At 51.5% G+C, this 27,962-nt stretch overlaps 1 protein-coding gene and 1 pseudogene across 5 annotated transcripts in view; one reads left to right on the top strand and one right to left on the bottom strand.

Moving 5' to 3' along the window:
* Positions 1 to 27,962, top strand: part of CLEC16A (C-type lectin domain containing 16A) — a 204,891-nt gene that overhangs the window by 8,800 nt on the left and 168,129 nt on the right. For 3 of the 5 annotated variants that reach the window (XM_045993099.1, XM_045993097.1, XM_045993101.1), the window contains exons 2-10: positions 3,648 to 3,776; positions 7,674 to 7,807; positions 13,862 to 14,010; positions 16,651 to 16,756; positions 18,154 to 18,159; positions 18,577 to 18,700; positions 21,960 to 22,134; positions 23,590 to 23,643; positions 26,466 to 26,579. In XM_045993099.1, coding sequence (XP_045849055.1) covers positions 3,648 to 3,776; positions 7,674 to 7,807; positions 13,862 to 14,010; positions 16,651 to 16,756; positions 18,154 to 18,159; positions 18,577 to 18,700; positions 21,960 to 22,134; positions 23,590 to 23,643; positions 26,466 to 26,579 — 991 coding nt within the window. The remainder of the gene's footprint in view (positions 1 to 3,647; positions 3,777 to 7,673; positions 7,808 to 13,861; positions 14,011 to 16,650; positions 16,757 to 18,153; positions 18,160 to 18,576; positions 18,701 to 21,959; positions 22,135 to 23,589; positions 23,644 to 26,465; positions 26,580 to 27,962) is intronic. The other 2 variants (XM_045993100.1, XM_045993098.1) reach the window with 1 other exon arrangement.
* Positions 6,743 to 6,833, bottom strand: LOC123934296 (annotated as a pseudogene).

The following is a 27,962-nucleotide window of genomic DNA, read 5'->3' as shown; positions in this document are numbered from 1 at the left end:
CTGTGACTCTCCTTCCTTTGCATGGGTGAAATGAAACTACACATTTGATCAAAACGACCCCATGGGTTTCACTTCTCTGTGTTCTCTGAGGTGGGAGCTGCCTGCTGCCCCCGTGTGGGTGGCTGGTGCCTCTTCATTCACCTGCAAATCCTGCCCGGCTGCTCAACACAGGCGTCCCCAAGAGATGCCAGGAGTTAGAAGTCAGGGCTGGTCCTAAAGACTTTTAAGCCCTCCTATCCCTCTTTCGGGGAGGGGGGTGTCTTCGGAGCCATAAAAGCCACTGCCTCTCCCACTGGGCCAGGAATGTGTTAGTGGGGAGCTGTAGATAGCCATCATCTCCCCAGAAGGAAATGCCGGAGTGGGGAGGATCTGCCCTCCCTCCACCCTGCGCTGCCAATGATGCGTGTCCAGCAGGATAGGGGGCGCACTGTGGGTCACATGCCCAGTTGAGTGCCACTGATGGCCATGGGGTGAGTGAATGCAGCGACGCTGAAACAGTGGGAGCTGGTTCAGAATGCAGAGTTGGGTCCCTGGGCCCAGGCATCAGCTTCGGTGGGTGCATCTGGTGTGGGGAGTTAGAATTCGCAACTGAAAGGGGGATTCTGATGCAGGGGACCCTTGGAGCACAATTCGGAAAACTCCGCTCTTTGAACTTCTTGGGGAAAATGCATGGGAGGGGAGCTGGAGGCAGAGATTCACGAGTGGGTCGTCCTGGGAGCCTCGGTGCCGTGGAGGCGCCTTCACACAGGGGAAGCTGGCTCTGTGCCCGCGCGCAGCCCTGCTGGTGGATTTGGACACAGGGCCGGGAGATTTCTGTATTTGCAGAGCTGTTCCAGTTACTCTGTTCCAAGTTGCATGAACCTTTGATTCGGTCATTAAATACCTCATGGTTCTGTCTTTAAAATGTAACAAACGGCAACAATTTTCAGTAAAACCCACCCCCCTAAAGCAGATGAGGCCTTACTGTGCCATCTGCGGGGTTCCGCGTCTTTATACCCTACCATTTTTAGAGATTTTCGATGGTAGGATCCTATCTAGTCCCCTGCCTTGCTCTCATCAGCCTCACTTCCAAAGTGAAGGTAGCCATCAAACAAGTCAGAAGGCGACTCCTCTCGAGTCAGTCCCTCTTGGTGTCCCCCTTTTCCTCCCAGACCACGACAGCTGAAGTCAGTCTGTGGGCCCTGGAGATGCTGTCTTTTTTAATGATTTTTTAAAAAAGATTTTTATTTATTTATTTGACAGAAAGAGATCACAAGTAGGCAGAGAGGCAGGCAGAGAGAGAGGGGTTAGCAGGCTCCCCACCGAGCAGAGAGCCCGACGCGGAGCTCGATCCCAGGACCCTGGGATCATGACCCGAGCCAAAGGCAGAGGCTTTAACCCACTGAGCCGCCCAGGCGCCCCAGGTGCTGTCTTTTTATTTTATTATTTTTAATTGTTTCCTCAAGTTTTTCTTTCCATTCCAGTTGGTTAACAGTGTGATTAGTCTCAGGTGTAGAATTTAGTGATTGTGCTCATCACCTGTGTCACCCCTCCCCCACCACCGCCCACCTCCCTTCTGGTCCCCAGCACTGTGTTCTCTAAAGTTCAGTGTGTGTTTCTTGGTTTGCCTCTTGGTTTTTCCCTGGTTTGTTTTGTTTTTTTTAAATTCCATCTGGGAGTGAATTCCTACGGTATTTGTCTTTCTCTGACTGACCTAGTTCGCTTCGTGTTATACTCTCTAGCTCCATCCACATCAGATACAAAAAGTATTGAAGGGGGGGGCTCCTGGCTGGCACAGTCGGTGAGATTCTTGATCTCAGGGTTGTGGGTTCGAACCCCATGTTGGCGTAGAGATTACTTAAACATAAAATCTTAAAAAAAAAAAAAAAAAGAGGAAGGGACGACCTGAGGGAGGGGAGGGAGCGCCTTTGGGAGCCAGGGTGTGCGCATCTTCAAGTCTCCTTGAAAGGGGTACATGCACCCCGAGATTTAGGGCAGCATTGTCAACCATAGGCCAGTTATGGAAAAGAGCCCAGGTGCCCATCGCTAGATGAATGGTGGATAGACACAATGGAACAGGACTGCGCCACAGAAAAGAGGGGAGTCTTGCCATTTTGTAAGGACACTCTTAGAGCTGTGCGGGTGGTACTCCCGGGGCATCTGGCCAGACTCTAGTCCCCACACCACCCAGGATGGGCCTCAGTGATTCTTCCGGTTGTCCTGACACCGATAAGGCCGGAGGGTGGGACTGGATCCACCTGCCTCTACCCCAGCGGGTACCCGGCAGGGGAGGTCAGTGCCTTGAACTGCAGGTAACCCACTCCGTTTGAGCTGTGAATTCTGATGGGCATTCCAAGGGTTGTCTTTTTCTTTTCTTTTCTTTTCTTTTTTTTAAGATTTTATTTGTGACAGAGAGACACAGCAAGAGAGGGAACACAAGCAGGGGGAGCTGGAGAGGAAGAAGCAGGCCTCCTGCTGAGCAAGGAGCCTGAAGCAGGGCTCGATCCCAGGACACTGGGATCATGCCCTGAGCTGAAGATAGACACTTAACGACTGAGCCACCCCAGATGCCCTATGATTTTTTTTTTTTAAAGACTTACTTTTAGGGGTGCCTGGGTGGCTCAGTGGGTTGGGCCACTGCCTTCGGCTCAGGTCATGATCTCAGGGTCCTAGGATCGAGCCCCGCATCAGGCTTTCTGCTCAGCGGCGAGCCTGCTTTCCTCTCTCTCTGTGTGACTCTCTGCCTACTTGTGATCTCTGTCTGTCAAATAAATAAATAAATAAAATTTTTTTTAAGACTTACTTAAAGAGAGAGAGACACTGTTGGCATGCGTGGTGGGGGGTAGGACAGAGGGAAGGTTAGAGTCTTAAGCAGACTCCTTGCTGAGCACAGAGCGGGGAGATCATGACGTCCACTGAAACCCAGACTGAGATGCTTAACTGACTGCCCCACCTGGTGCTGCTTCTTCTTCTTCTTTTTTATTTTAGGATTCGAGAGAGGGAGAGCATGCACACAAACAGAGAAGGAGCAGAGGGAGAGGGCCAGACTCTGAACTAAGCACGGAGCCCAACATGGGGTTCAATCCCACAGCCCTGAAATCATGACCTGAGCTAAAATCAGGAGTTGGATGCTTAACTGACTGACCCCCCAAGCACCCCCCAAGGATCGTCTTGATTGTACGCGATCTTTGCCCCAACAACAGGCTTTGCGATCTCCTCTCCCTAATCTAAGCCTCTGTCTCTAAACCTCCGCATCAGCCTGGCTGAGGGTTTTATATGTGATGCTCAGCCTGGGCCATCTGTCTCCAGTGGCTGCTCCAGCATTAGAGAGCCCTGATGGTTCTGAGTCTCCAGGTGGACTCCAGTAACCCACTTTATCCAACTGTCTAGGTGATTGTCTCGCACACTGACGCTTGAGGATGGCCGTCTTCAAGAGCTCGATGATTCTCTTACATCTGTTTGGGTCAGCGTGTGTCTGGTTAACATTTCCCAGCATTGTCTGCCATTTTTTTTGTGGGGGGGTGGCAAGTTGTTTCTCCTCCGGATGAGAGTTGGGCTAACCACATCTGAAAAAGCATAGCCAGATTATCCCCAAAATGTCACTAGTAGTCATTGAGCCTGACATGTATTTCGGTTGGTAATCCTTAATTTTCTTTGCTTTTTTTCAGGTATCTGTACCATGTCTTGACCAAAAACACCACAGTCACAGAACAGAATCGGAACCTGCTAGTGGAGACCATCCGTTCCATCACTGAGATCCTGATCTGGGGAGATCAGAATGACAGCTCTGTATTTGAGTAAGGGTTTCCCATGTTTCTCGTTTTTTGCCTCTCCTTCCTTTGAATATTTTCCCAAATGTATGCCATGAGTCATTGCCGATGACGTCAGGATTTGACACCCGTTTGGGTCTTGTGCAGATTTCTATCTATATCTGTATAGAAAATGTCCTCGAGACGCTGGAGAAACGTAAGCTGACAGTGGGAACCTCAGGGAAATGAGTGTCCCCAAATCTGAAAACATGATGGATAATGTTCTCAATAGTGTCTGACAGTCTTCCCAAGGGAAGGAGAAAAGTTAGCTTCTAAGTGAACTGGAGGGACCTTGCCCTGGAGAGACACGAAGAGCTCATCTTTATTGTGTTTACTGCTGGGCCCAGTGCTGAGCTCTCCATGAGATAATCTAAGTCTCTCCCCTGCCCCCAGGGTGGGGGCCCTCGTGTCCTGAGCATCAGCATTTCTGCTCGGGGTTGCACACTGGTAAGCCGCGAAGGGGCTTCTCCTCATTCGTGTACTTCCTCGATGAGCAGTTGTAGGCCAGCCTCAGTTTCCTCATTTTTTAAAGGGGAGGAGGGGCAGAGAGAGAATCTTAAGCAGGCTCTACGCCCAGGGTGAAGTCCGAACGCAGGGCTGGGTCTCACCATCCTAAGATCATGACCTGAGCTGAAATCAAGAGTCAGATGCTCAACCATCTGAGCCCCCCAGGTGCCCCTCTTCATCTTCAGAGAGAAAGTTCCTGCCCAGTGCCTGGTACAGAGTAGGCAGTCAAGAATTGTTAGCCCATGATGTTTTGTCAGGAAATCTGCATTATGGGACAGTTCAAAAGCAAAGGCTGGAAGCCGTGGACTGCTGCCCCAGCACACCTGTCTCCGTGTCTGAGTGCAGAGGGATCTGGGTTATGACAGCCACCAAACACAGATTTTATTTTTATATAAAATAATCCTCAACTCTCAGTATTGAGGCCACTTAAAAAACCTGTTTAAAGGAAATAAAGGTGTTCTGTCTCCCGCCTGGCTTCTTATTAGATATTCGGATTTTCCAGCTAGCTCTCTGTTTTCATCAGTAGCGTTATCTAAGATAAAGCTATTTTTAGGAAAAGCAAACCTGTGATACTGGCCTTTTCCCCAGAGGAAAACATGAGTAAAGAGGGAGGTGTTGTCTGCAAACGCTGCTGGCTTCCTTTGAGCATGCACGGGGAATTGATTGGTTGGTTGGTGTGTGTTTTGGAAATGTGAATGACCTTTGGGTTAAAGATTAGAAACCGTGTCCCCCTTGACTAGAGTGGACTTTCTGAACCCATCTGTTGTCTCAGAAAAACTGCTGAGCCCAGCAGTTCCTAAATGGCTCCCTGATAGGGTCCCCAGGAGAATTTATTTTTCTTTTCTTCTTTTTTTTTTTAAGATTTTATTTATTTATTTGACAGAGAGAGAGAGATCACAAGTAGGCAAAGAGGCAGGCTGAGAGAGAGGAAGGGAAGCAGGCTCCCCGCTGAGCAGTGAGCCCGATGCGGGGCTTGATCCCAGGACCCTGAGATCATGACCTGAGCTGAAGGCAGAGGCTTAACCCACTGAGCCACCCAGGTGCCCCGAGAATTTATTTTTCATCCACTTCTTTATTTTAGAATAATTTTAGATTTATAGGAAGGTCACAAGGATGGTACAGAAAGTTTTCAAACACCCCTCTCCCTGTCTCCCACCACTGTCAATGTTTTATCTGACTGGGGCGCATTTGTGGAAACAGAGAAACTAGCCCTGGTGTGTTCATGTTAAGTAAACTCCAGACTCGATTTGGATTTTGCCAGTTTTTCCATGCAGATCCCCTTGCTGCTCTCGGAACACAACCCAGCTCCCACAGTGCATTTAGTTGTCACGTCTACCTGGCCTCTGCCGGCTGTGACAAATTTTCAGTCTTGTTTTCCTGACCTTGTTGTTTTTGAGAAGTCCCAGCCAAGGGTCCTGTAGAAAGCCCCCTGCCCCCGTCTGGGTTTCTGTGATGCCTTTCTCAGGACTAGCCAGGGGGCTTGTGGGGGAGAAGACCACACAGAGGGCAGTGCGCTTCTCATCCCACAGTATCAACAGTCAAGAGGTCCCCCTGCTCTCTGGTGAGCTTAATCTGATCTCTTGCTTAAGGTGGTGTCTGGCCAGGTTTTTCTGCCTTAAAGCTACTCTTCTCCCCTTTCCCTGCACTGTTCTTTGAAAGAGAGTCACTCAGTTTAGCCCACCTAGGGGTGGGGGAATTTAGCTCCACCTTCTGGAAGGGGGTGGTGAGTATCTACATACACTATTTGAAATTCTTCTGCTGGAAGACTTGTCTCCTCTCCCCTGTTTATTTTTTCAGTCATTTATTTACATTAATATGGGCTTGTGGATGTTTGTTTTGTGCTTTGGACTGAAGTAGACTGTGGATCCAGTAATGTTATTAAATATTGTGTTACTCATACTAAATCACAACACAGTACTGTGATAGACTTTGTGATCCTGTACTGTGCTATTTTTTGTGTTGTTCCAGGTCCGTCTCTGGGCACTTGGGGGCCCTTTGGGGTTTGGGTCCTGTGTCCCTTGCCACACCCCATCCTTCTGGTTTTTTTGAGCACTTCCTTACTTTCCTGCGCTCTAAGATGCGGCACGCTCCTCTTGTGTTTTCCGTGCCCCAGATCTAGAATTAGCCGTTTTTCCAAGGAACCCCTCCCTCCCCTAGGGAGTTTTAAAAATCCAGGCTCCTGGATTTCACACTAGACCTGCAGAATCTGTCTGTGTGGGCCAGATCTCGGTACAGAAATTTTAACAAGTTCCCAGGTTGGTCATGGTGCCGCAGTGAGCTTGCTGGGGTGTGCTTGCGAGTCACTGATTTTTTCAGCCTGAAGCAAAGGAAGACAAAATAGGTCAAATGATTGCCATGTTCTGAGGGTCAGCGTGCATGGCTTTAGTAGGTAGGCAGGCTCCCAGAATCAGAATTGGAAAAGGTTTGCGTTCGTGTTTTTCTGGTTTGGTTATTTGATTACTGTTTCATGAATTCAATTAGCAATAATCGCGCCTCGGATAAACCTCATTGGCTACGATACTGCCACTGCGCAAAGCTTGTTTCATGAATTCAAACAGAAGTTATTCAGCACTGAGCGAGAGCCAGGCCCATGATCCTGCCACCGTGGAGCTGACAGCCAGGAGGAGAGATCCACTCCCCTCCCCGGAATCAAGTGACAGACACTCGTCACTGCAGGGACCTGTTCTGAGTCACCCAGATGAGCAGTTACCTGGTCTTAGCTCGCACACTGGGAACACATAACTAGAAAACACCATTTTCTGCCTTTCAAGAAAGGCATCAGCGGTTCTGTCTCCATTGAAGGACTAAAAGAGCCAGCACGTATCCCCAAAAGTCCATGTCCCCAGGCTGCTTGTGGACAGATGTCCTGTCTAGAACAAGAGAGGCAGAAGCTGACCTGGGGTCTGGGTAGCCCCCTTCCCCCATCAGCCCCTTCAATCCCTTCCACTTCTTTCCCCCCGATTTGGAAACTCTTGTTAGCATTGTCTTGAGTCTTTGTAGGTAATTCTAGGTGGTGCTGTTTAACATGCAAAGATAGGAAAGTAAAGGAAAGAGACCTAGTAAGGAAAACTAAGAAAGCAAAATATTGGATGGGAAAAGCGGCCTGGCGGGTTTCTCAGCCCAGGTAGGTAACTGCGTCATCATTTAGCACGTAGAGATCTTGCCCTTTCTACTTCCGTGGATCAGTGCTGCGCTCTCATTGCAGGGAGAGAGTGCGAGAGCCCGCCTTTAGCTGGGGGGGATGACGGTGTCCGCGGAAGCCGGGGCCTTGCAGGTGCCTCTGGGGGTGGGGGCGGTCTGCGCCCGTGTGCTGCGCACGTGGTCCGTTATTTGCACGTGTGGAAGCAGATCACTGACGCCTTCCTGTTCTCTCCCCAGCTTCTTCCTGGAGAAGAACATGTTCGTTTTCTTCCTGAACATCCTGCGGCAGAAGTCAGGCCGCTATGTGTGCGTTCAGCTGCTGCAGACCCTGAACATCCTCTTCGAGAATATCAGTCATGAGACCTCCCTGTGTAAGGACAATGCTTGGCCCTTGCCCTCCCACCACTGAGCTCTGGCAGCGTGGGGCCCGGCGTGGACATTGTGTTGCCTTTTGCGTGTCTGTGCTTCCTGTCTGTGTGTGTGTGCTTGGGCTCCTGTAACAAAATGTCCTAGACTGGGGGCCGAGACCACGGAAACTGACTGTCAGAGTTCCTGAGGTTTGAAATCCAAGACCTAGGTGCCATCAGGGGCGGTTTCTGGTGAGGCCTTTCTTTCCTGGTCTGTAGATGACCGTCGGTCGCCTTGTTTCTGGTGTGGCCTATCTTTTCGTGTGTGTGCGTGGAGAGAAAGTTCTGGTGTCTTCCTCTTCTTAGAAGGACAGGAGTCTTTGATCAGGGGCCCATCCTAGGACCTTGTTTAACCTTAATTACCTCCTTAAGGCCACTCTCTCCAAATACACTCACAGCGGTAGGGCTTCCCAGCGTGAATGGTTGTATCATGCAGTTCGGTCCCTAACACTGTTTATGCCTGCCTGCTGCCAGACCGTGAAGGGCTGCAGGGGCTCCCCTCTGCTCTGTGATTCTGGGCTGTTCACATTTTTTCTTTATAATTGGCTGGGGTTGCTGAATCATTAGCCAATGGAGTAAGGTCTAGAAGAAGCGGGGGGGGGGGGGGGGGGCAAGGAAGAATGGCCCAAGGGCATGCAGCGGGTGGGCTTTGGCAGCTGACCTGCCTGGGGGGCAAGGATGAGGCTTCTGAGCACCTTTTCTGCCCTCACTAAGCCTGAGCTCTTTATCTGAAACAGCCGCCCTGCTAGGCAGGGTCTGTCCGCGCCCGCACTTAGTGCCCAGGGAGTTCCAGTCCATGGCCCGTGGGGACCGCTCGAGGCTCTAGCCAGGCCAGAATCCAGAAGGGCCTTCAGCCTAGCTGAGGTAGTTCAGTGGTCCACAGCTGGGCGTGGTTGTGCCCCCGGAGGGGATTTGTCAGTGCCTGTGGACATTCTCGGTTGTGGTAAGGGGTTGGGGGGGGGTCTGGCATCTGGTTGGCATCTGGTGGGTAGAGCCCAGGGGTGCTGCTAAACATCAAACAGGACAGCCCCCCACAGTAAAGGATTATCTAGCCCCAAAGGTCAGCAGAGCCAAGGGCAAGAAACCTGGTTTAGCTCCTTTTCCTCACTGCTTGACCTCAGCTTTATTACTCCAAGACGACTACACAGGTCCCAGGCCCTGCCCGCCGGGAGCAGGGAAAAGAAGACAAGTGACTGAATGTCTGTGTCAAAGACAGGCTCTAGGTTCCCAAGATGGGTTTAGGGAAAGTTTCTGGGGGGTGGAAAGAGGTAGAGATGGCGGCATTCCCCCTCAGGAGGCAGCAGGGAGAGGCTGGGGAAGGCTGTGCACGGTGGCTCCGGGAGCGGCCGCTAGGTGGCGCTGCCGCCCCAGGAGTCTGCTCACACTTCGCGACGATCGCGAGTTGACACACACGAGTTGACTCACTCTCCCTAAGTGGTTTCCCGTGTTAACAACTTTTGTTATCCTGGATATGAATCGTGTGCGGTTTCTGAAAACTCCGAGTGGGGAAGACCCAGCTCGGGGGTGCAGGCCCTGGAGTCCGACCCCCCAGGTCCCAGGCCCCACTCTGCCACATCGGCCTTGCATGTGCTCCGGGGGTGGACTCTCGGCTCTCAGCTGCAGCTTCTGTGAACTGGAGATGATCCTCGTGTCTGGGGAACGTGGTGGTGAGAGGGTTCAGCGTGACAGCTCTGCAGAACGGAGCCTGGGGTCTGGAGGGTGGAGGCGTCCACTCGAGTTGCCTTTTTTTTTTTTTTTTAAAGGTTTATTTACTTATTTATTTGACAGGCAGAGATCACAAGTAGGCAGAGAGGCAGGCAGAGAGAGAAGGGGAAGCAGGCTCCCTGCTGAGCAGAGAGCCCGATGTGGACTCGATCCCAGGACCCTGGGATCATGACCCGAGCTGAAGGCAGAGGCTTTAACCCACTGAGCCACCCAGGTGCCCCTCGAGCTGCTTTTATCCTGAAATCCAGCGTTCCTCCAAATGTCTGTTCTCGGTTAACCCTGCCTCAGCCCAGCTAGCCTCGGTAGTTGGGACGGTAGGAAATGCTGGAGGTTCTGGATCACATGGCTCTTCTTGAATTAGGACTGGAAAAGGGGGCTGTGCTGTAAGAAACGCAGGCAGACGCCGCTGTCTTTAGGGAGAACTCACCAGAGCACTTTCCTAAACCCTGCGGAAGCGGCACACATCACCGCCTTTTACAGCTCTTCGATCTGGGGTGGGTGAGGAGGACACGTGACTTTGGCTTTTATTTTTATCTTCCAGTCATAGGAAGAAAACGTCCTCATTCTAAAACAACAAAAAAATCAAATGGTACGAGAATATAAAAAACAAAAGTTCCACCGAGCGTCTCTCTCACGGTTCAGTGGACGCAGAGCATTTTGCCATTTGTTTTCCATTTTCCCGACTTGCTGCTGTATCTTAGATTTTCGTGCAGCCCGTTCATGTGCCCCCACCTAGTGGGGCTCCACGGCTGCGTCTTGCTGAGCCCTGTGTTCTTCAACCTGCCCACGGGCCTCAAGGTGGTTTCCGGATTTTCATTATTACCAGCAGCCATTTCACGAGTGCACCTGTCGCCTGTCGATTTTGGTGACCTAAGTCACAGAGGGCCCGAGGGACTGAGATTACTTAGAGACTCCTGGATTGAGAAAAGGATACCACAGAAAGTCGGCCACCCAGGGAGGGGGTAGGCGAAAAATCCCAGCCCAATAATAGAGGCACCTCGGCTGCCCCCACAGTGGCCCTCACCGCCCACAGAGTCATCGTGTGGAGGCCCTGGAAAAGTCCCCGCCGGGGAATGACGGGAGCGTGTGGCTTTTCCAGCTCGAGTGCAGCCGGAGGCTCGTGGTTGTAGTCTGAAGCTGCCAGCAGCAGCGTCTCTGCCTCGGGTGGCCCGGAAGCCACCAACCGGTCACAGTGGGGCTCCCCGTGACATCACCGTAGTCCGTCCTCCTGCCAGCTCATTCATCCCCAAGCCACAGCCAGAAGGACAGAACAGGGAAGAAGGGCTCTAGGCCTCAGCGTCACCTGGGCTGCTTGTTACAAGCTAAGAGTCTAGGCGGGTAGGTTGTGGACTGTGCAAACAATAGAACACTGCGTAGCGAAATGGAGGAAAGGAGTGAATTAGTGCCCCGCTGCGTGAGGCAATGCGGGTATGTCTCAGATGTGACTGGTGAGAGCGGCCAGACACAAGAAGCTTGCGTGTGGTGTCCGTGATTACGAAGCTGTAGAACCGGCGACACGTGTCTGTGTGATCCGAGTCAAACCAGGGCTTGTGGGCAGGGGGAGGGGATTGGAAGGCCTATCAGGGGGCTTCTGCGGAGCTAGACATGTGTTCTCTCTGATCTGGATGGTCCTTACATGGTGTATATGTTTGTAGAAATTCGTCCAGCTGGACACCTAAGATTTGTAGTGTGTAAATGTGTGTGTGTGTGTATATACATATATATACACATACATATATATATTTATTTATGTGCGTATATATACATAGACTGTATTTATATACGTAAAAGTACCCAGGTACTTGGATTTCAGGTTCACCTCTCTGTACGTTTCCACACATATCCAGCTGTACGTGTCAGAGTTGTGATACGTGTCGTGTCATTTTTAAACAGTTAAGTCGATTAAGATTCTCAGGACCCCCAGCCCAGACCCACTGCCTCCTCTCTTAGAGCCCCACGATTTGCCTCAGGAATTGTCAGAATCAGGAGGTACTGAAATCTGTGCTAAGAGGACAGACGGCAGGGCCTGCCCGTAAAGCCAGGAACACCCAGCATGCTTTCCTGAAGGCAGTGGCTTTCCTGAGGGCTGGCTCTGAGGACGACCCAGCAGTGGGCCCGGCCGGCCTCTCTCACCACGCCGGGCTCCTGGAAGGCTCCTCGGGGTGCGTTTGGTGATGTCAGCCTTTTGAGCTGTACTTTGGTTTAGGTTGGGTACCTCCTTGGGACCAAGTAACGGTCTGTTTCCTGTCCTCCCCTGAGAGCAAGCGTGCTCAGTCCTGGGGGGCTGGAGGGCCCGTGGTGGAAATTGGGAGCCTCTGCCCGGTAGCACCAAGAGGAGCGGTGGCAGCTGCCGTCACGGCATGCTTGCTTTGTGCCCCTCGCTGTCCTCAGTGCTCCTTCTTTACCTCTCACAGCAGACCAAGGAGAAGGTACTGTTACTCCTGTTTTTAGAAAGGGGGACTGGAGGGGCGCCTGGGTGGCTCAGTGGGTTGAAGCCTCTGCCTTCGGCTCGGGTCGTGATCCCGGGGTCCTGGGATCGAGCCCCGCATCGGGCTCCATGCTCGGCGGGGAGCCTGCTTCCCCCTCTCTCTCTGCCTCCCTCTCTGCCTGTTTGTCGTCTCTGTCTGTCAAATAGATAAATTAGAAGAAAAAAAAAAGAAAAAAAAGAAAGGGGGACTGGAGAGTGGGGCGGGTGAGTGGCTTTCCCAGGGTCACCAGCTAGGAAGTGGCAGGAGTAGCGTGGATCTAAGTCCCTTTCAAATGCGACGGCTTTGAAATACAAGTGCCCCCCCCCCTTTTTTCGGTAAAGATTTTATTTATTAGAGAACACGAGCTTGAACGTAATCGGGGAGGAGAGGGAGAAGCAGGTTCCCCAGTAAGCAGGGAGCCCGATGCAGGGCTCGATCCCAGGACCCTGGGATCACGATCTGAGCCAACGGCAGACACTTTACTGACTGAGCCACCCAGGCGCCCCATGAGCAGAGCTCCCTAGCATGCGGAGCGTACTGAGTCCACCACAGAGATCTGAGGGCACGGCGCTGGGGCCCAAGATGCCTCGTGTCTGACGAGCTCCGGGTGATGCTGGGCCGCGGGTCTGAGGACCAGACTTTGAGTAGGCAGGCTCCCAGCCACCGAGCCGCACCGCTTTAACCCCGTGTGCCCGCAGGTGCGGTTGTCGATCCCGTTCTGTCTTTAACCATGGGGGGCAGCGAGGGTGGGATGGTGCAGAGCTCACGGGCTGGCAGCCCACAGTGGGGGGAGCAGCGCCCGCTTTGCAGGGTGGCTGGGGAGGACTCAGAGGCTTGTTTGGAAAGGACCCAAGGCTGGGATCGTGAACTGCAGGCCCCTAGGTTGCAGCTCGCCGTCTGGCAGGAAAAACTAGCTGGTCCCGTGGCCGCCATTGCAGTCGGGATGCAGCCTTCGGATGTTTTCCAGCTTCCCTTGCACAGCTGGAGGCTTCCCCGGTGCTGGGCCTGGATTTCTTCAGGGGCTGGGGATTTGGGGGAGGGGGGGTGGCCGTTCTGTAGTTGGCCCCGTACTTCAGGCCCTTGCCACTCAATCTTCATTATTGGGCCCCATTAGTGCATGACATTGACACACGCTTTGACCTAGCACCTGACTTGCAATCCCAGCTCTGGGACTAATGGTCTGTGTGACTTCTGCAAAGTTAATCAACCTCTCTGAATTTTTTTTACCTCTCTGTAAATGGAGAGAATGAGACCTGCTGGGCTGGATTGGATCATTGTGGTGACCATGTAAAGCCCTCAGCCTGGTCCTGGGCGTGTGGGAGGGATTCTGTATCAAGTAGCTTTTAGGGAATCACGTTGCTGTATAGGGAGAAAAAAATTCCCATAGCCCTTTGTAGCATTCAGGGATGGCAGTGTCAACATGGGGCAACTTTTCATCAAATACAGTGTTTTCCCCTCATCTGTGGGCGGTTTGTGAAAATGCCCACATACCTGCCCTACCCCCAGCTCTCTGCTGAACTTCGCCACCAAGGAAAAAAGTGTTCAGAGGTTTTTTCTATTTGGTGTAGGAGGGAGGGGTAGCCTGGGTCTTTCTCTCCCTTGGCTCTTGAACTTGCTGGAGGCTGCACCTAGCGGCTCCCTGGTTTCTGTGCTGCCTAAGGGTGAGGCTGCTCCCATTTGGCCTGTCAAAACCCCAGAGACCCAGAGGCTTGATGGGGTGGAGCACAGTCAGTCTTCTGTTAGCTGACTCTGTCTGCTTGGCTTTCCTCCGGCACGAATTAACCTGTTTTGCTTTGTGTTTTGTTTTTTTTTCCCTTCCCTCCAGATTATTTGCTCTCTAATAACTATGTAAATTCTATCATTGTCCATAAGTTTGATTTTTCTGATGAAGAGATTATGGCATATTACATATCATTCCTGAAAACACTTTCGTTAAAACTCAACAACCACACCGTCCATTTCTTTTACAATGAGGTAAGTGAGTTCCAGAAAGGTACTGTGCATTGGGGCGTCAAGCGAGCCGGTCAGAGTGGCACCTTTGGGTCGGGTGGCCTCATGTCTGTTTGAGAAAGCACTTGAGTGCTCACCATTACCTGATTCTCATAATGACACTGTTAGACCTTGACCTGCTTAAAAAAAAAAAAAAAAAGTCACCTGTCTGTTTTGAATGTAAAAATCAGTTTGTGCTACCCAAGAGCATTGCATTCTCGGCAGGGAGAAGTGCCTGAAAGTTAACTCGGGGTTGTGCTGCCCCGAGGGAAAAACCGGCACTGTGGTCAACCCCGGCTTTGCCACTTCCCGGCTGTGTGACCTCAGAGAGATCTCCATCCTCTGAGCCTGAGTTTTCTCATTTGAGAAAGGGGATGATCATCTATACCTTGCAGGATTTTCCAGGGGTTGAATGAAATGAGATGATGTCTTCAAAGTCCCTAGTATGTACCAGACTCTTTAAAATCACACCCACTGCTGTCCTTCACAAGCTAACATCCCTGGTGTTCCTTGGGAGAATTACTAGCAATTTCAGTAAATAAATTGTTGCTGTTTTCACAGTGCAGGGGAACTTGATAAGGTCCGTTGACCTCACATACCAAAAGGTGCTGAGGCCAGCTCTCCTGAGGCTGGTTCATCCTGTGGCTCAACTGCTTCATTGAGGACACAGGCTGTTGCTCTACCTGCCTCTTCTGCTGACCATACAGTTGGCAGCTGTCCTCAGGGGCTCAGGATGGCTGCAGCAGCTCCGAACATCACATACTCACACACCACTGCCACAAGTCCTGAGGAGATCGCTTCCCTTCTTGTGTTCCTTTTTAACTTCCAAAAACACTTCTTTCCCAGAAGGGCCCCCAGCAGACTTCCTCTTGTGTCTTCCTGGTCAGAATTAGGCCCCATCTCCCCCGTGGGGTGTCAGGAATTTGGGAGCAGCCTCGCAGGACAGCTCTGCTCGGCCTTTCACGAGACTAGATGTGAAGGCTGGATGGGGCGGGGGGGATCTGCTTCCAAGGTGGCTCGTCCTATGGCTGTTGGCAGGAGGCCTCGGTTCCATAGGCTTCGCAGCTGGCTTTTCCCAGAACAAGTGATCCAAGAGACCAAGACAAGCTTTTGTGACCCCAGTCTCAGAGGCCACACACTATCTTTCCTGCCATATTATTTAGGTCACACTGCTGGGCCCTGACTGGGTGTGAGAGAGGATGGCAGCCTGTGAATACAGGCGGTGACGGTCCCTGGGCCGTCCTGGAGGTGGGCTGCGACGTGGCCACGTGCTGTCTGCACGGCAGCTGTCTTCTGATCGGTGGTCATGTGTGCCGCACAGCCCCGCTCTAGAGTCAGACCTTCCTCTCAGACATATTGCTTAAGTGTGGGCGAAATCCGTCCAGCCGTCCCCATGGGATGAGGCGGGAGCAGCCTGAACCTTGATCTTCCTTGTCTAGATGAGGAGTGGGGAAGAACTGGGCTCAGAGGGAAGAATTATTGGTCATCACCCACGACCACAAAATGTGTGGCAGTTTGAAAAATTACCGTCCTGTGGCCCAGTATCTGCCAGATGGTGGGTGCTCGTGTCCAGGGACATGTCGATGGTCTTTGCCAGAGGCTCTCCCAGGTAGATGAAATTCAGACCAGAGAGAGGTACCGCCACTCAGGGGCAGCCTGGGCTTGTGTACACTGGGATGGGACCCTGAGACTCTGGGACCAGGGCAGGGCTTCTGGAAGAACATCCTGCTGGTCACCGGAGGTGGGCCCTGCTCCCTCTTGTATATTTCCAGTGCCGTAGCTGCCACTTGCTAAGGGCACACGTCTGGTGCTCCCAGTGGCATTGTCCACATCAGACAGTTGTCTCCTCGCTGGGGGTTGGCTTGTGCCTCTTCCCCAAGCCCTCAGTGCTCATGGGTGCCCTTGGAGCAGGGATGCAGAGCCGTGTGGGAAAACTGGCCAGGAGAGGGCAGCAGAGCTCGCCTCACGTGGCTCTAGGCCCAGATGCCGTCCTGCTTTTCTCAAGGCCCCAACAGAGCAGTTCTCTGCTTCTGAACTGTTTTGATCCCTTCTGATGATACCTTTTTAATGCCAGCAGATTCCCCTAAACCCTCCTCCTCTATGGTAACCTGTCTACTTTTAGTGTTTCTAAATAGAGAAACGTGCCCTAGCCAGAAGAGATTCCAAATGTCGTAAAACTTCACACTGGCCCTTCATCAGTTTGAGTGGTCTCTAATAGTAACAACCAGCCTCACTGCTGAGCGCTTGTTAGGTGTAGGCCCCGGCCCCTGCGGTCATCTCGGGGATTCCTAGCAGCTGTGAACTGGGAAGTGTTATCCCCATTTTATAGATGAAGGCTCACGGGCTTAGAAATATTAGAACCCAGCACACAACTGTGAAGCGGCAGGACAGATGACAAGCCCAGATCTGGCATGGTCAGGACGCTTTTTTCTGTTTGTTCTGGGATAGTCTTGCCTCCCCATTCCTTCCTGCATTTGCCACTGGGAATGAACCACTGGCTTAAGGTTCAAGGGGGATAATTTTTGTTTTCATTTTTTGCAGAAGTCTGTTAGGATTCCGGAAGCTGGGAGGGGGGAGTCCTGCCCTATGGGTTTGTAACCTGTTTTTGTACTCCTTTTGTTTAAGCACACCAATGACTTTGCCCTGTACACAGAAGCCATCAAGTTCTTCAATCATCCTGAAAGCATGGTTAGAATTGCCGTAAGAACCATAACTTTGAATGTCTACAAAGGTAAGCTTCCTTGGGCGCCCACACCTCATCTGATTCTAACTGGACGGCGGGGGGTTGCTGTCATGAGTCTGTGCACACAGTTCTCCAGTGGCGGTCAGGAGCTCACGTATGACAGCTGGGGTTGCATGTCTCATGAAAGACTTACAGTCACGGAACATTTAACAGGCCCCTTCCGTGAGGTTTTGTGCCTCTGCCTTTGCCTGCGCGCAGTTCTGCACGTTGAAGTCTCCGTACAGACACACGGTCGTAGTAAGGTCCTAAGAAAGGCGCATGTGGGACTCCAAGCAGCCACGTGATACTTAGATAAAGCCTAGCTGTCTTCTAAATGTTATATTTACATTTTTGTGTTGCAGGCTGTAAAATGTACTTAAATACAGCCGGCGGTTATGGGATCTTTCAATAATGTGTAGAAGGATTTCATGTCATGAACGGCAGAAGGCAGCATTGTCTTCTCAGCTGCAAAGCCCAGCAAATTCCCCTTTTGTCAAGATGTACTTAGTTCCCAAAACTGCGCCTCTGGGAGAAAGCCCTTGCACTGGTTCCCGCCCATCTTGGCACAAAGGCTGGCTGGACACAAGTTTCCTGGCCTGGAACTGCCCTCCGAGGGCACGCCTTCCTTGCCTGACACTGGGGTTATTCCCTCCGGAGTCACCACACTGGAGCTGGGACTGTATATTCTCAAGGACTAAAGGGTTTTGACCTTCACGGGTTATGAGTCATGATGTTATTACTTGAGATGACCCCTAATTGGGGTGAGGGGAACTCCTCAGGGACTCACTCCAGCCTGGTTCTGGGATTGCTTTAAATTAAAGAGCCTAAGAGCCTGGTGAACCCCCTTCCGCGCCCCTCCCCCCCATCCCCCAGCCGGGCCTGCAGGCCCAGGGTCGCAAACTGAGGGCTGGAGAGCTGGAGCCAGCCCTCAGATGTGTTTTGATTGGCTTAGGTATTCCTTGAAAAGATACAGAGGTGCCAGTGTTTGAACTCGGAGAGATCTTGGGTCACTTTCTGAATTTCTGACTTGAAAGTAGAGACTTGGCTGCTCTGGGCCCACAGTCTTGTAGGGCAGTGGTGGGCCAGCACTGAGAAACAGCGCCTCTCCCTGGGGCCGAGGCCCAGGCTCCCTAGTTCACAAGCGGGGGAGGGTCTCCCGGCCTCACTCACTGAGTCACCAGCCCACCCAGCCTGCTGCTGAGCCCGTGCCCTGGTCTGCGCCCCACTTCTGCCGCCCCTGCTCGCTCCTTTCTCTTCTTCTCTTCCAGCCCTTATCTTTAGATGCCTCCTGCCCTGGCCCTCTGTCCTTCCGAGCAACTGTCTCACCATCCCAGTTCCTAACCCTGTTAACTGTTGTCTGTTTTTTGCCTTTCCTTCAATGACGGTTCCCGTGTTCCTTATTCCAGTGTCATGTAAGTTACTAACTTCTGGTTTTCCGCTTTCTTAACTTATCCTTACATGTAAATAAAGGAAACTTGCCTGAGAATGGCGTAGTTGCCATTGGAGTCTCTCTAAATGCACTGCTGATAAGGGGGCTTTCTGATTGCACTATTAACGTTTAGCCCAATTAAGTCATTTTATGAACTAGAAAAATAGCACAAGAACTGCCTTGATGTATATGGTTTCACAAATAAGATAACCGTTTTTCAAGTGTTCCCAGGAAAGACAGAAAAGGTTCAGATTATAGCAGAGAGCTTTTTCATTGTGGTTTTGGTGTTTTGTTTTTGTTTTTGTTTTTTTTTAAATCTCCCCCAGTTAGTTTTGGTAGCTTGACCTTTTTTTTTTTTTTTTTCTTCTTTCCCTCCTTCCTCTTTTGTGGATTTTCTCAGTGGATAACCAGGCCATGCTGCATTATATCCGAGATAAAACTGCTGTTCCTTACTTCTCCAATTTGGTCTGGTTCATCGGGAGCCACGTGATCGAACTTGATAACTGTGTGCAGACTGATGAGGAGTAAGTAACCGCCTCGGGGCAGGGGGGTAGGTGGGCTTCCCAGGCAGAGGAGTTCGGGGAGAATTCCATTTTCATTGCGGAAAAACAGAACGCTAGCGCAGAACCCCTCTGTGCGTCGGCACAATGCGGACTTCTGTCCTCTGAAAGGTTCCACCCACCTGTCCACTTTTTAGAACTGTGGAAAGTTAGTAACGACTCTCATACCTCCTGCCGTGGAAGAGGGTCCCTAACCTCCACCCATAAATGGGGCACCAGGCAGCTGGTAAAAAGAGTGAGGCGATCCACCACCTGGTGAGCGGATAAACACAACGGAGCGTTTGCATACAGTAGGATAGTAGTCGGCAGTAAAAAGAAACAGAATGCTGACCCATGGCATGCTGTACTTGGACCTTGAGAGCATCATGCTCAGTAAAGGAAGCCAGATGCGCAAAGGCCCACGCTCTGTGTGACCCCATTTTACATGAAATGCCCACAACAGGCAGGTCTGGAGAGACTGAGTGTAGACTAGTGGTTTCCCAGGGCTGCAGGAGGGTGTGTTTTGAGGGGAAATGGGAATACTGAGCTGTTTGGGGAGGAGGGGCTAAAAATATTCCAAAGTGGGTCGGGAGGAGGATTGGACAACTCCATGAATGTACTAACAACCATGAAATGTCCCCGTTAAGTGGGTGAATTTTATGGTATGGGAATTAGAACTCAGTGAAGCTGTTGAAAAAAGGCAAACAACACAGCAGATTAAGATGGTGATTTGGGCCCAGAATGATGAGTCCAAGTCCCAGAGCAAGATTCCTCCAAGTTGGCACTATTGATCTTTGGAACTAGGGAATTCTGGGTTCTGGGGGGGCCCGTCCTATGCCCTGGAGGAGGTTTGGCAGCATTGTTGGTCCCCCCCACTAGATACCAGTGGTGCCCCTCTTCCAGTGGTTTCAACCAAAAATGTCCCCAGACATTGCCAGATGTCTCCTTTGAGGCGAAATCGCCATCCGCGGAAAACCACTGCCCCAGAGTGACAGCTGAGCGGAGCCCTGGTGAGAGGCTCCCCTGGGCGGGCTCAGGACGATAAGGGCATCCAGGAAAGGGGTCTCCTGGGGGCCGGGGCTGAAGCCATAGAATATGAGCCCCGATACTGGGAAGGAAGCAAGGATAGGTGGGCGGTCCATCCAGCAGGGCATTTGGGAAAACCGGGACCTTTGTGGAGATGAGTAGTCCTGGATGGGACACATAAAGGGGCACTGGATTCCAGAAAAGGCAAAAAGTTATTCCAGGAAGGAAGCGGACTCCTCATCGTCTGTGTGGCTCTCTGGTGAATGGTTGGGATGATGTCAGCACCGACTGTTGGTGACTGTGGGGGGAGGGGCGGAGGGAACGCCTAGGGTTCCGGCAGAACAAGAGGTCATTACAGGATATCTGAAGGGCTCTATTTGAAAATAGACGACCTTGTAGATTTTCTAGAGGTTATTGGGGTGGGGGACTATCCACAGAAACAGCTTAAAAGTTAAAAGCTGCCTTCTCTGGAGAGCAGGCAGGGGTAGGGGAGGTTGGGCCAGGGCTGTTGTGTTTCATCATCAGCTTTTTGATACCCTTTAACTTTTAAACCCATCTGCATATATTTTAATATATAATAAATACATGTATTTAATATATACTTTTTTTTTTAAAGATTTTATTTCTTTATTTGACAGACAGAGATCTCAAGCAGGCAGAGAGGCAGATAGAGAGAGAGGAGGAAGCAGGCTTCCCGCTGAGCAGAGAGCCCAGGACCCTGAGACCATGACCCAAGCTGAAGGCAGAGGCTTTAAGCCACTGAGCCACCCAGGCGCCCCTGTATTTAATATATGCTTTTAATATATAATTAATATATAATGATTTAAAAAGTGAAGTGTGTGAGCTATCTTGCTGAAGCAAAACTTCCACAGTATCTAATTAAAATTAAATGGAGGAAAAGGTTATAGAACATGGTCTCAGGGAGGTGATGGGCTCATAGGCACTCACCATACTGTTAGCCTTTACAACATGTATTTGCTCTGTATATTCATTAAATAGCTTTTTAGAGTATAATAAGAATTTTAAAAATTATGTGAAAGAGGGGCGCCTGGGTGACTCAGTGGGTTAAAGCCTCTGCCTTCAGCTCAGGTCATAGTCCCAGAGTCCCAGGATCGAGCCCCACGTCGGGCTCTCTGCTCATCGGGGGGCCTGCTTCCCCCTCTCTCTGTGCCTGCCTCTCTGCCTACTTGAGATCTCTGTCAAATAAAGAAATAAAATCTTAAAAAAAGAATTATGTGAAAGAAACAAAATCCTATTTTTACTTTAAAAAAAAATGCATATGGTTAGAAGGATAGATACATCCTTCCTGCATTTAGATGTGGTTATAGGGGGACCTAGAGATAGGAATAGGAAAACAGACTGTAGGGACACAAGTCCCAAAGTGTTATCTCTTAGTGGTTGGACAGGAGACCTTGATGTCTTTTGCTTTTTCTTCTTTAATTTCTTGTCTTCCGAAGTGACCATCTGTTACTTGAGGAATACTTGTAATACACACAAAATGTCTTACCGTAGCTGCATGCTCCTTGCAAGAGACAAGACTCTGGGGGTAGTGCAAGTGTGCCTGCTGGCTGTTTTCAGGGTTCTGTCCTTGGAAAGGGTGCCGCTGATGAGCTGTGGGGCCCAAGCAGCGTGCTTATTGTTTTACTGGAAGGAGACAGAGACCTCTAGGGCCTGGGGTCAAGTGTCATATCCTCACGCTGTCCCCCCCCAATCCCTCCTCCCCCCGCCATATGCTTGGGGCCAGGGGGTTGAATGTGGTCGCTGAGGCCTGCTTTTCTCTTTGGAAGCCCTCTGGGGCATTTTAGTCAGCGAGGATTTATTGCTCCAATAATACTCCCTATCTTGGGAGGCGTGGGATCTTGCCACATTGACTAGTGGCCACTCTTGTGGAATGGCTTCCTCAGGGAGCTGGGTTTTGCTTTATTTACCCATTTTGTTTTGGGCTGTGGTGGTGGTGATGGGTGAGTTGTCGTGAGCCGCCCCCCCAGAGGGTGGGGGGGGGCCCAGGAGTCCCCTGCAGTCGATTATAGTCTACCTGCCCACTTTCCCTTTTTGTATGCTGCCAGTGGGGCCAGTGTAAGGATCCCTCGAGCCTGTTTGCTGGGTGAATATTTGTTGCGTGAATGAAACACTCCCACTGACCTTAGTCCCAGGCCAAGGCCCAAACAAAGGCTCTGTGCTTTGGCTTCCAGGCTAAGGCTGTCCTTCTTCTTGGCAGACACCGGAATCGGGGGAAGCTGAGTGACCTGGTGGCCGAGCACCTGGACCACCTGCACTATCTCAACGACATCCTGATCATCAACTGCGAGTTCCTCAATGACGTGCTCACGGACCATCTGCTGAACAGGCTCTTCCTGCCCCTCTACGTGTACTCGCTGGAGAACCAGGACACGGTGCGTCTGGGTGCTTGGCCCCACCGTGCCTGCGGGCTGCAGGCTGACTTCAGAAGGGAAAGAATGGTCCCCTTGAAGAGGACCAAGCTTTGCAAAGGACCAAGACTTTGAGCCTGAGATGCCTTTCAAAGCGCACTGGTTTTTCTTTCCTTTTATGTCCTGGGGGTGGAGGGGGAGGTGGAGAGAGGGAAGCCTGGGAGGAAATGCACGCTCGCACACGTAGGGCAATGGAGCTGTAGAAATGAATGAGGAGAGAACACTGACAACCAGAAGGAAACGGGAAACCTCTGTGAATTTAGGATTTTGGTTTCTCTGCATCCTTCTCTTAAAGTATTCTCATTCCTGGTGACTCTTTCTGATAGTCGCCAGAGCGAACTGATCTGCAGAAGATCCTGGCAGCCAGAGAACTTGCACAGAACGGATGGGAAGGGAGGGGGTGCACTTCGGAAAAGATCCCAGAGCAGGGACTGTCCATAGTTAGGCTCAGAATCCCGTGTGGGGGTTGAAATGCACATCTTTGGGGTCCTGCTGTCTGTCTCAGGGGTTTTGGCTCAGTGGACCTGTCATGGACCAGCAGTCTACAACTTTACCCTGTGCCCCAGGTGGCTCTGAGCTGGCCATTCTCAGATCCCACTGTGAGAATATCTGCCCAGTCCTTCCCAGGGTTACGGGGGAGAGACCTCAGCAGGAGCCAGGACGGGGCCTGTTGGCTATTGTGCGGGAGCCGGAGGGGGGTCCAGTCTCTGCAAATGTGCCCCAGGGGGTTGTAGCTTTGTTTTTGGAGATGGAACATGGAGATTCTTTCTAAAAACCAGTAAATAGGAGAAAATTGCAGCTCTAACTAGATCTGCCAGAGGCAGCTCTGGGAGGCAGAGGGAAAGCATGGAACTTGGAGATTTCAGATTTCTGGGTATAGATGCTGCTTCTTCCCTTTCCTCCCTCTGTGCCCTCAGCCAAGGGAGCTAACCTGCCTGAGCCAAAGCAGGGCCCTGAAGACCCTCGCGGGGTTGGCACAGGATGGAGCACACTGGGGTTGCCTGCAAACCAGGGGCTTTTCCGAGGCCAGAGTGCCCCAAGCCCTCCTTGCCCGTTTTGAAAGCTCTTCCTGAGAAGCGGTAGGCTCTGTGCTGCAGCGGGGGGACTTTCACATTCCTGGTAATTTAAGTAGCTAGTTCATCTCTTGGACCCAGCCTCTAATCCGTGACTAATGCTGAAGGATTTCTCAGGTGGAAAAACAGAGGCTGGGAGAGACGGTATTAGATGGCTTAGATTGCGAATTTATTTAGCAGAGTGGTCTTCCCACAAGTACCAGGAAAGTACAGCCTTGGGGGCGCGGGGGATGTCAGGGACAGGGTGCCTCGCCTTCAGACAGGTAGCTTTTGGCTTCCTGTGTTTTGTGCTGCTCGTGTGTGTGACGTGGACTTCTCTCTGTCTCTTTCCCCTAACCCTCCCCAGGGAGGAGAACGCCCGAAGATCAGCCTGCCGGTTTCTCTCTATCTCCTGTCGCAGGTATGGTTACTCCTCTGCGTGTGTCCCCAGCCACGCTGGTGGGTCCTTCGGAGGACCAGGCCATATCACCCCATCTTCCTTCTGTGTCCCCCATCTTGAAGTAAACAACAATAAGGAGAAGGTGGGGGGGGTTCTATTTTCCAGACACTGAGTAGAGGGGCTGGTATCTTCTTTGTGGTAGTGGGTGGAAATTGGAAGAAAGATGAAAAGTGAATCAAACCTGGCCCTTGCGTGCTTGGTTTTTACCGTGGGGACTGAGGTTTTCAAACAACCAAGAAGTGTTCTAAATACCCCAGAAATGTGGACGGCGTGGGTCTTATTCACGGCATTTTGAAACAAGCCCCCCACCATAAGACCCAGTGTGTGTGTCCCTGCGGCAGCCTTGCTCTAAGAAACTTCCACTATGAGGCTGTTTTTAAAGACTTTTGTCACGGTTGTGGTTCCCAGATTACCTTCTGGAAGGTACCTTCTAGCAGCCTCCATTCCCAGATTTGCGTCTTGAGCCAATTTGTCTGCTCCCCCTCCTTAAACAAGCGTGTTTCCTTCTCATAATTATGTAATATTTACAAGAAGGGAAAAACTCCATGGTGACCCAGTTACATAACTTGAAAAATATTTTTATTACAAGCCGTCCAGACTTTCGGGCCATCTCATTAGACTGTCAAGTAGTCGAACGTTTGACCAGAGCTCTGTTCCCACTTCTGCAGCGACCTGGGTATTTACTGGCTTTGCCGAGAGAATGGCCTTCTGGCTTGGTCCCTGGGCCATTTGGAGATGGAGGCAGCGCCGAGAAGAGTTGCAGCTGTGGCCTTTCTGTGCTGGCTAAGCCAGCCGGGGTCCACACGTGGCCTGCTGCTTGCTCCCCCTTGGAGTCTCGTCCCAGGGGCTCTGTCTGCCCGGAGCCCTGCACCGGTGCCCACTCCTTCTGAATGCCCCTCTGTGCAGCCAAGCGCAGCACAAACCCCAGCTTCCCTGGCACCCTTGTCTGCCGCCTCGTTACAGATCTGCCCGAACCTCCTGCTTGGGATTCTGGGAGTCTGAGCAGCCAGCTGCGCAGCCACAGGAATCCCGAGGAGAACACTCCCGGGACCCCATAGCTGTTGGGGCGCTGCGCAGGCAGTGTCCCGTCTGAGGAGCCCCTTGCTCCTGTATCCTTGGAGAAGGCCTAGCGGCTCACGCGCCGGATGACTTGTGCAGTATCTCGCAAAAAGCAGAGCTTGCGATTCTGCATCCTCAGCCGAAGTGGCGGGGCCCTTCATCCCCTGCATTTTCTGTTAACTTTTTCATAGCGATGCCCCAAACTGTGTGAAAACCTTGAATCAGGTAGAAATCTCATGTCTTTGGTCTCTACGTCAGAGCATCCTTACAAATTATTTGATAAGCACAGCTACAAAACCAAGAAAATTCACGTATACCATGTTAATCTAGTGTGACCGGGGGATGCTGTCCTTGGAGAAGTCTCCCTCTTATTCCCGTCCCCCAGGCACCCAGTCCCATTCCACAGATGGAGCAGTGTTCCAGTGTCTGGTGAGGCTTTCTCTCCCTCCCTCCCTCCTTCCTTCCTTCCTTCCTTTCTTTTATTCTTTCTCTCTTTCCCTTTTTCCTCTTTCTTTCTCTTTCTAACAGTGTTTATGTTTGTAATACATTCTTTAAGTTAAAAAGTTCAAACAGGTGAAAACCGAGTTTCCTTCCTACTTTTGCTTTGTCGCCCGATTTCTGTCCCCAGGGACAAGTACAGTTACGGGGTTTTCCTGTGCCCTTCCAGAGACATGGCCTGTGGAGGCGGGGAGCTTCTCAGCTGGGCTTGATTTTTCACCCCCCCCCCCCCCCCAGGGATGTTTGGCAACGTCTGGACACATTTCTGGTTGGGAAGAGGCCAGAGAGGCTTCCAGACATCCTCTAATGCACACGACAGCCCTCCTGCACCATCCCCCCCCCCACCCCGCCCCCGCAACAAAGAATATGGCCAGACACTAGTTTAGAAATCCTGTTCCGTGTGTATGTAAGCAGATGCAAATGCGCACACGCCCTTTTTCTGTAGAAATGGTGGGTATGTCCCAAGCTGTGCTGCACCACCGGTGTGGTCTTTGTATTTTAAAACAAAGTAGCAGGTGTGTCTGAGCCAGCTTTGAGTACCCGGACTCCCAAAGCCGTTCTGCTGCAGATTAGGCAATAGGGCGGGGTCGTAGGGCCATCCCAGACAGCCCCGCCCCTGCTGATTTTGCCTCCTGGCACAACGAGGCCGACTCTGGCTCCTGTGGCTTTCCTTCCCTGCAGCGTCCACACCTACCAACGCTGCCATGGCATCTCGGGGGTCAGAGCTCGTTCCAGTGATGGGATCTCTGGGCAGCCAACCCTTTGCCAAGTCCTCGATTGGAACAAGACTCGCCGGCCCCTTCTTCCCGTATAACTGAAGTGTTGGGCCGGTGCCTTCCAGTCTTAGCATAATCAAATTTGACACTAAAATGCCTGTGGAGAGGAAGGAGTGTGCTGGTTTGGCTGCTGCTTTCCCACGTTGCTCCGCTTCAGCCGGATTTGGCTTCCCCCGGCCGTGAGGGACAGTCTTGCTTTAATGCACTTCCTTCCGCTGGGGAGCAGCCAGCCAAATAGGCAACAGTCTGAACGAAGGAGGGGCCGACCCTGGAAGGAGAGAGGCCTGGCTGCCTTCGCCTAAATGGGACCCATTCTTTGGATTTTGCTTCATGGGGAACGCTGCTTAACACAGGGATGAAGTAGCCCAACCTAGTTGTTTCCGATCCAGGAAGGAAGAGGTAGCTAGGGCTCAGGCTTTAATGCAAATCCTATGTTTCCTTTCTCATCAGGTCTTCCTAATTATACATCACGCACCCCTGGTGAACTCATTAGCTGACGTCATTCTGAATGGTGATCTGTCTGAGATGTACGCTAAGACCGAACAGGATGTTCAGAGAAGTTGTGTAAGTCATTAGCGTCGGGACTGTTCCTAGACCTTGATGAGAAGCCGCTGCCCGTTTTGCTCACATGTGTGTTTCTCTAAAACCAGAAACCAACATTCTGCCTCTGTGGCAGTGATGATGTGTAAGCTGGTCGGGGATTCAAGGAACCTAATCAGTCTTTAAATGTGTACCCAGGAAAACTTGGGTTGTGGAACTGATTATCACATGTTATTGAACAGGAAATCGTACCGCTCTGGGCCCACAGTTATGTATCTGTGAGACGCTGTTACTGGGACGGAATGAGAGGGCACCTTGTCTAAGACACAAATACCTACAGAGACTGGACAGAGAACATCTATGCCTGATACGAGAGAGCAGTAGGGGAGGGTGGGGAGTGGGGCAAATTGGAGAGCATACACGTCCTTAGTCAGCAGCTGCTGTTTCAGCTCTACCTGCAGTTCGGTAGGAAGACGGATGGAGCAGTGCCTGCTCTCATGATTCCAGAGAAGCTGGAAATCTGCACTGGGATGCAGACACTCCCACGTTTTAAACGATCACCCCCAGCTGTGGCCTAAACAGAGCACGTCTGTGGTTTGTGTGTGTATTGGTGCATTTTGTGCTCTGCTAAAGGAAGACTCCCGAGATCGGTATCACGATTTCTTCCAGGGTTTTCCTAGCGTGGCTCGCGTGTACTTTCCTGTCTTCCCTCCTACCATCTTGCTCCTATGTCCTGAGCTCCAGGGTTCCTCGGTACCGGTCCAGCTTGCATTTTCCCCAGCATGCCCCTTGTCCCTGTGCCTTTTCCATACCTGCACCCTGGAATGCCCTCGAATTGCTCCTCATTCCCTCTCCTTGAAGCAGCTTTGGGCACCTCTGGCAGGCACCTTGTCTCCCCATATCTGTCGCAGCTGGGGTTTGGCCTGTGTGTCTGAGACGAGCACAGTATTTCACACAAAGGCAGTTTCGTGAGCACTCAGTGTCTTCAACTGGTTTCTCGGGCAGTAGGCACAAAGGTAACAGGGCTAGGTTTGCCCTTGGGCAGTTGCCTCTGTTGCCATATCTGAGCTAGGAGGCTGGTGGATTGTGGTCCCATAGCCTGAAACGCCGGCAACGCCCAGAGTGCAGTGACAAGAGTCCCTGCCGTGCTGGTTTTTCTGGTGTGCGGCGGCTCCACGGGGCCATTTTGCTGTTTAAGGGAGTCACAGAGCCTCTGAAAACGCTCCCAGAAACTTTCTGTCCTTGTTGGCGGTGGCAGTAGTTCAGCTGAATTGAATGAGGCCCTTTCATGGCCCCTGTCTGGCCTATCCCTCCTTCGATTCATTCAACGAGTGTTCATTAAGCCCTTTCTTTGGATCAGGCACTGTGTTAGCCCTGCGGACATCCTAAATAGTCTGTCTTGTTGGA

Source organism: Meles meles, chromosome 21, assembly GCF_922984935.1.
Source record: "Meles meles chromosome 21, mMelMel3.1 paternal haplotype, whole genome shotgun sequence".
Lineage (NCBI taxonomy): Eukaryota > Metazoa > Chordata > Mammalia > Carnivora > Mustelidae > Meles > Meles meles.
This window is presented reverse-complemented; position numbering and strand designations above follow the sequence as displayed.